Below are 7,721 nucleotides of genomic sequence, written 5' to 3'. Positions count from 1 at the left end.
ATATATTATACCATAAAATAGAATAACGTGAGGTAAAATGAAATAAAATGTTATGTAAGATACAATGAAATAAAATGTTGTATAAGATAAAATGGTGACCTTAGTGGTGCCTCTTGGGGTCCTCTGACAAGATCTTGAGTGCAGGGTTGATGGATATGTGGTCATTTAATCCATTATTCCCACATGCATCCAGTCTTAACTGCCCAAGAGGCCCCACTAAGATCACCATTTTATCTTATACAACATTTTATTTCATTTTATCTTACATAACATTTTATTTCATTTTACCTCATGTTATTCTATTTTATGGTATAATATATGTATTTACAATATATTATTTTATTAGAATATATACTACACAATTTTTTATTTTTTAAAATGAACTTGTATAATAACATTTTTTAATAAGAATTTTCTAATAAGATTTTTTAATATGAACACTTAATGGAACAACAATGAACCTTTAGCTCAATATTTTATAAGTATTACAAACTTTATACCTATTTAAGGTTGACATATCTCATTTACAAGATTGTGTACAATATTTTTTCTACTGTTTTTTAACAAAACAAGTTTCTGATGGAAGTCCTGTTTTTCCTATTGTACTGTTTTGGATGGGTTTTAAACAATGTATCTTTTTATAACTTTTTTAACAATCTCTTTTTTGGAAAGGTTTCATGCAAGAAAGAGTTAAAATTTGTATTAATTTATGGCCAGCCTATAGGATTTCAAAACTAATTAGCTAATTAAACAATTGGAACCATTATTTAAACTGAGGGTGAGTGGAAAAATGTAGATTCTGATGAAGTCTCCATGGAGGAGATGAAAGCGCTCAATCTGGTTGCTTTTTACTGTCTTTTATTGTTTTTTCATTAAAATTTGTAATTTTTGCTGAACTGTGGTGGATTATTGAAGGAATTGCATTTCTACTATGGAGGAAAGCCTTTATTGATACTGGACTGCGCATTGAAGTTTTTGTTTCATTGAAGATAAAATATTTGAGTCACAAAGAAACAAAATGGTTTCATGGAACACCGCAGTCAGTGTACTGAAGAGAAAGCTTCTTTCCTCTAGGGGCTAAGCTTCCTTGCATACCCATATAAGGAAAAAAAAAAAAATTATATACACTAACTCCATGGTCAGCCAACAATGGGGATAGAGTAAAGTCACCGCTGAATCTAGGTTTTTCATCAAAAATGCTTGGTATGTTTCAGAATCAAAGGAGTGGCACTTGTAGATTTGTCACATTCAAATAGGATATAGCCTGCATCTGTGGTTAGCTATAAAAGCTCATTACCATATTTTATTATGCATGGCAAGTTCTCCCAGTTAACATAAGAGTAACTAAGATCATGTAGTAGCAGTGCAAACCTATCATCAAGAAAACTTTTATTCATCTCTGCAAAGTTTTAATTTTCACATGGCTAACTCAGTTGTAAAAGAGAAAAGAAAACATTACCTTCAAATAATACCTGGAAAATAACTTTATTAGCTGCACTAAAGTACTACAGGCATACAGTTTTCTGCCTTATCCCAGGTTATAAAATTCCCCTTCCAAACAACTTTTCCAGAAATCTAACAAATTTCTCACAATTACTTTCCTGATTTTTGACAGCATTAATAATTAGTGGCCCTACTTAGAAGTATGGACTGACCTCCTTAATCTTAATTTGCAACTAACAGATGATTTCAGTCTAAATACAAATTCATACTATAGAGGGCTGTATTTTAAAATGAACAATTATAAATTTGCACATAAAATATTTTGCAATAATTCCATAATGCCAAAAATCAAATGCCACATCTTTGTTAAATGACTACCACTCAACTTTCTGCCACAAGAAGGATGATCTACATTTGTATCAGCATGAAAACAATGCACAAACGAGACAAAATTAAGTTGCCATTAACCAATGAGTGTTTTATTTAAAAAGTTTTTCAAACAGATTTACACTCATAATACATGCTAAAACTATATGGATAAAAATAAGACCATTTAAGAAAAATACATTTGTAATAATAGTTGAATATTTATAAAAAAAGGCATTTCAGATAGTTCTGATTTGGGTTAATATACTTATGGAATATAGAATACTTATGGACATAGAAGTCTACTTTGTAAGTGTTCTGAACATGTTAAATAAGCCCTTTTTACATAAGTAACCCCGTCTTTCAATATTTTCACAAGATATAAATGTCAACAATCATATAAAATAAATAAATTAAATAAGTAAAGACATTACAAAGAATGGTTAACACACAGAATAAACAATTCTGCAAAAAAAAAAAAAAAACACAAAAAAGATAGCACTGTTTTACTTTCTGTAGTATGGTTGCTGTATTTCTGAGAAACATGCCACTCGTGATTTCACAAACAGAAATCAACACATTAAAATTTACTTGTTAAATTTATATATGGATGCAGTACTTATTGTTTTATAAGTGGGGCCAACAGGGCAATTGTAATGTATTTCCAGTTGATATACCACTGCCATACTGTATATAGACCCCAAACTAAGAATGGAAGATCTGTTGGATTATTAGGACTGGGTGATTGTGTAGTTTTTACAATCTACTGCACAGAAACTGAAATGCTAAAACATCACTGCAGTTTTGTTAATATACTCTATGAGGACTTAATGGGAAAAAAAACATAAGAGCACCACATCACCAGGATGATAAAGACTCCATATATCCATTTTATTGCATTTCAGACAGATGATACATATATATCTTAAGGTCTTCTAACACACAGGAAAATACAGGTCAATATGTGAAAGACAGAGCAATGGCAGTTTGGTCTGCTATGTCTTCAAGTTTCAGATGGGAAAATCAAAATGAATAAAATCCAAATGTACTTATCTGCTTTTGGCAAGCTTTATGAGTTAGGAGAATTGATACCTTCAAGAATAAATTGAGATAGTGACAGCTTAGTGACTAGCACATACATCTAAGTGACTTCAAAGAATTAACAGCTCTAACACTGACTCTTCTGAATAATATATGCTTTTGCAGGGATATGCAACAAGATTCTTTTCATTCTGCATAATATTCTCACAAATCATAAGGGCATGATAGATGAAGTTTAACATTTTTTAAATGCTTTCCACATAGATATGCTAGCTGTTGTTGTCATTTCAACACTAAGTTAGTTAGACCAGCTGGAAGCATTACTCTTCTAGTAATACTCAGAGTAATTTTGATTGGAGCTCATTATCTGACAACAGTGTGTACTAAATTTGAAATGACTAATTCTTGCTTTACATAGTTTCCCTTATGCCATGGGTACTCAGAGGTGCTATGAGGCATAACAACCTTGGAACAAATATAATCCATTTAATCAGTTCAGTAATGTTAATTAAAAATACTATTTTCAGGGCAGTATCTGCTTGACATCAATGCCAGCATTTAAAACATATAATAATGAGATATTAGTGTCATACAAATACAGAGACCAACATTTGACAATAAGTTCTCAAAGCATTCTCAGCTGTTTAAATTTTGTTACAGTCAACACCAGTACTTTAAAACTGTGTAGGGCTTTCTTTCCAACAATATAAAAAAAGGTTCAGCATTAGGTATGCTCAATTTAATCAGCAAGCAATAAAAATAATTCCAAGTCTGCAAGCAGCTCTTTCTCCTTTCTGAAATACTAACTATACATGCAGAGAATAATGTCTGACAGGGTGGGCATTATTGGAGAATTAATGGACAACCCAGGGGTGTTGTGATGGATGCCCTCTCCACCCCTAGGAAGTCCATTATTTCCCTTATACCACTCACCTTGTCAGGCATTATTGTACTTAGACAATGGGCTAGCTGTTAAATTTGTTTGTATTTGTTTTATTATTAGTATATACGTTTTGTTTTGTATTTTTTTTATGTAAAATAGCTCCTCCATCTAATGTTTTGTCATTGCTGTAGAATATGTAATTGGCACTGGAAAATGTATTTTACACACAAATTATACTTATATACATTGTACAAGTATTTAATATCTGCACACACACACACACACACACACACACACACACACACACACACACACACACACACACACACACACACACATCATTTTAATGCAGTTAATTGCACTGGTTTTGTTTTTTTTTATTTGTTTTCCAATACTCCCTAACTGCGGCTTTTTAAAATCCACAAAACTACAAGGAGAAATTAAAATGGCAGCACCTTGTAACTATTCTTGCAGTTAATCTCAGTATTTTTCCTTACTGTTTTCACTTTATTTATTTGCTGGTTTGTCTAACGCTCAATAAAGCACCTGTGTGCAGGATGGAAGCCATTGTTCTTTCTTTTTTCTGGGTAACATGTGTTCTCCAACAGGGTACACAGACATGAAAGATGGACACCCATAAACCTTGTAGGTAATGCCTTCTTGCTCCAAAAGTATATTATTGAGACAGTATCAAGCCAAAACTTGATGTGGCCTTAAGTGGAAAGTAGTATGACGCTAAATCAATATTTAGTTGTTTATATCTACTGACTGCATTAAAAAATCTGACGTATCTTAAACACATAAGATACATAGGGTATATTAATATAGCTTAAAAATGGAGAAACTTAGGAATGATATTCTGCTGGAGAACAAAAGCAGCAAGAGATTTAACATTTTTATGTCACACTGACTAGAAATGGACAGGATTCATGAAAATGTTCTTCTATTGCATAATGCTGGCACACAGCAAAAAAAAAGCCAAAATGCACATTTAATAGAAGTCTACTAACTCAAGTAAATGCATACTGCACTACTTCATATTTGGAAGAGTCTGGGTGCAGGTCGGATATGCAAATAACACCAGCACCATTTTCTGTGATTCGCAACCATATAAATCATGGTGCATGTGTAACCGCACAGCGGTGGTACACAAATTACCACTAGTGTAGCTTTTTACATAAAATGCATATTGTGTGATCAGTATGACATAGCTGAGTAACAATTTAACTTAAAATGAATGAAAGCAATGTAATGTTATACTTTTTAAAAACACACATTACAGAGCTGCACTGTATGCCAGGACAGGGACCACTGAAGCCATACAAGTATTCTCTCCAGCACAGAGACTGCAATACTCTACTGCAAAAGGGAGAAATTCAGCACCAAAACCCTTCATTTCCACTATATATTAATAAGGCCTGATCTATTCTCAAGGTCAAGGAAAGGGAAATTGTAACAAATCACCCATTTTTATTTCAGCATAGCAAGGGGTACACCCAATGCACCGCTGTCACCTACTTGCTCTATTGCTCCCTGGCCTCATATGCAGTACAAGGCTCTGACATAGGTCAAAATAGTAAGAGACACCAAGGGGACAAGATCTAGGCTTGCAAGTAATGTCTACTATTAGTAGGTAAATCCTTGACCGTTTTTACTTATTTAGGAGTTTAGTTGGGGGTTCAGCTGGAGTTATATGAAGCAAAAGGGTATAGGATGAGTTACAGGAAGTGAGGAGGTTGATGGGATTGCATCCACTAGTCTTAATAGAGGTACTTTGTGTGTACTTTCATCCATATGCACATCTCTGTTCAGGGTGTCAGTCATATTAACTAGAGCAGAAGGGCTGTTTGAATGTTACCAAACAGTAGAGTTAGCTAGAAGGGCATAGAATATGGTAGGGGACAAGGTTTACATAATTTGATACTCCCTAGTTTGTGCAAATGCAGTGAAGTGACAATGTTCTCAGTAAGCCGATTATGCCCTCATTAGGAATTTAATTCGCATCTCTGCATTTTAAAAGAAAAGGTATTTGTTTTTATGAACGGTGTTACTTCCAGGACCATAGTCGATCAACACCAAGCACAAACCCTTTAAAGAACTGCACATTATGTTTATGAGTATCATAGTCCACTGAAAACTCTTCTCACAAGCAGTAACTAATTCCACACTTAGAAGTTCTTACTTGAGGTCTATTGCATACACTTATTCAACTCTTAAATCACAAATTCTAAATACTGCAGAGACACCCATACATTAAAATATTAGACTTTTTCTTCAAACAATTTGTATCTTCTGACATCAATTTGCAAAGCTTCACCTTCTTAGTAAAGCTGAAGCAATATACCGACCTAAATGAGTTCTCTGTTATTTTCCTTAAAGACAAATTATAGTTGCTATCTAATTTTAAAGTAACCATCTGTTTTCAGGAGCAGAAGAGCCACTGTCCTAGTGCTTATTAACAGCAGTACCATTAAAATGCATCCCACAGTACAACAGTTCCATGCAGCAGAAGTAGAAGCAATATCACCCACCCAAATCAGCCACTCTTTTTATTTAAAGACTAATGAGAACATATCCATTAGCTCCTGTTTTACTTTATTCCCCTCAAACTTCCTGCCATTAAAAAGGCAAAACCTGCGTCCCATTCAAATGTACTTTTTGCATGAGAAAAAAAAAACATACCTGTACTTAACATCCTAAAAGAATTAAAATTACTTATAAAGCTATTTGCCTATGAAATGTCTTTTTGTCATTCATTGTTGTCATATTCTCCTCATGGAAATGCTCTTAACATACATTTCTGTACATGTGCAACAGCATATGTAGCTTGGCTTCTACTCCGTTCCATCAACAATATTCAAAAAAGCATCAGGACTGTGTTTTACATGTTGTTTTTTTTACTTTGCTGAGGTGAAGAGGATCTCCAAATTTATCTGATCACTGCTTTACTATTGTAGTCATTATCACCCTGGTGATGTCTTCGATTTCTGTTCTTCTTTAGTTCTTGCATATGTTTCCACTTAACCCCTCCCCTGTTCTTTTGTCGCCGTTTTTCCCTGTGCCACAGCTGTTCGCAATAATCTTCAAGAGGGAATGTGGAGGTGGTCATAAGCTGAATGTAATCCTTGTATCGGAACTGTGGTGCTGTCATGGGGTCTCGATACCTCCCCTCCTCCTCCTCTGCTTTCTGTGCATGCTCCATCTGCTTATTCTCTATAACTTTTAGGTTCAGCTTTACAATAGTGTGAGTGAACGCTTGCTCTTGGGCATTACAGTAATACACTCCAGCATCTTTTTTCATCAAACTGCGGATCAACAGCCCATATACAGTTTTGATTATCCTTTCATTGTGCTTTACCTAGAATATTTTGAAATAAGAAAGAAAAGACATGGTCAATGTTTTAGGATTGACCTATTCAGCAATAATATTACATAAGCATTTTTTCATATAAAAATATTAAATCCAGGTTATTTCTTTCCCAAACCATTAATATCAGGAATTTAAAGGACATTCAGTGGATTCTCAGTAGTAGTGTTTCAGGAAGGTTTACATTGTTTCAGAGCTGTAGAAGTCTAGTACATTCATCTTAAGCATATAATCAGAACCATTTTTAAAAGTGAGATTGAAAGTTATGGTACTAATAATATATTTAACAACGCACTTCCAATGTTGCTGTAACCTCTGAAAACTTTGTATTATTGTTTTTGCATGTTGAATAGAATTTTCTAAATGGTCTTCTATTTCATTTGACCCACATTATGATATTCCTCTATTTATATATTCATTTATACTGTTAATTACGGATATAACAAACACTACATTTGGCTCCTGTCTTTTACAGTATACTGCACATCTGCTGTTAATGCTGAAATTCCTATGATCACAGTGATTCTAACTGCAATCTTTGGGACAGTAAGACTAACACTATGATTATGGCAGATATTTAGCTAATTTCAGATACAGTACTTCACATAATTCCCCATACTC

The 7,721-nt window shown here is 33.7% G+C and overlaps 1 protein-coding gene across 1 annotated transcript in view; it reads right to left on the bottom strand.

Moving 5' to 3' along the window:
* Positions 1 to 4,063: 4,063 nt before the first annotated feature.
* The window catches only part of SEMA3D (semaphorin 3D), a 1,474,119-nt gene continuing 1,470,461 nt past the window's right edge, over positions 4,064 to 7,721 (bottom strand). Inside the window, exon 18 of the mRNA XM_044088351.1 lies at positions 4,064 to 7,091. Within this exon, the coding sequence (XP_043944286.1) occupies positions 6,663 to 7,091 (429 nt within the window). The 3' untranslated portion in view covers positions 4,064 to 6,662. The remainder of the gene's footprint in view (positions 7,092 to 7,721) is intronic.

Source organism: Protopterus annectens, chromosome 11.part0 (genome assembly GCF_019279795.1).
Source record: "Protopterus annectens isolate FY-2018-M chromosome 11.part0, PAN1.0, whole genome shotgun sequence".
In the NCBI taxonomy this organism is placed as follows: domain Eukaryota; kingdom Metazoa; phylum Chordata; order Ceratodontiformes; family Protopteridae; genus Protopterus; species Protopterus annectens.
Note: the sequence above shows the minus strand (reverse complement) of the source record. Positions and strands in the feature narration are given on the sequence as shown.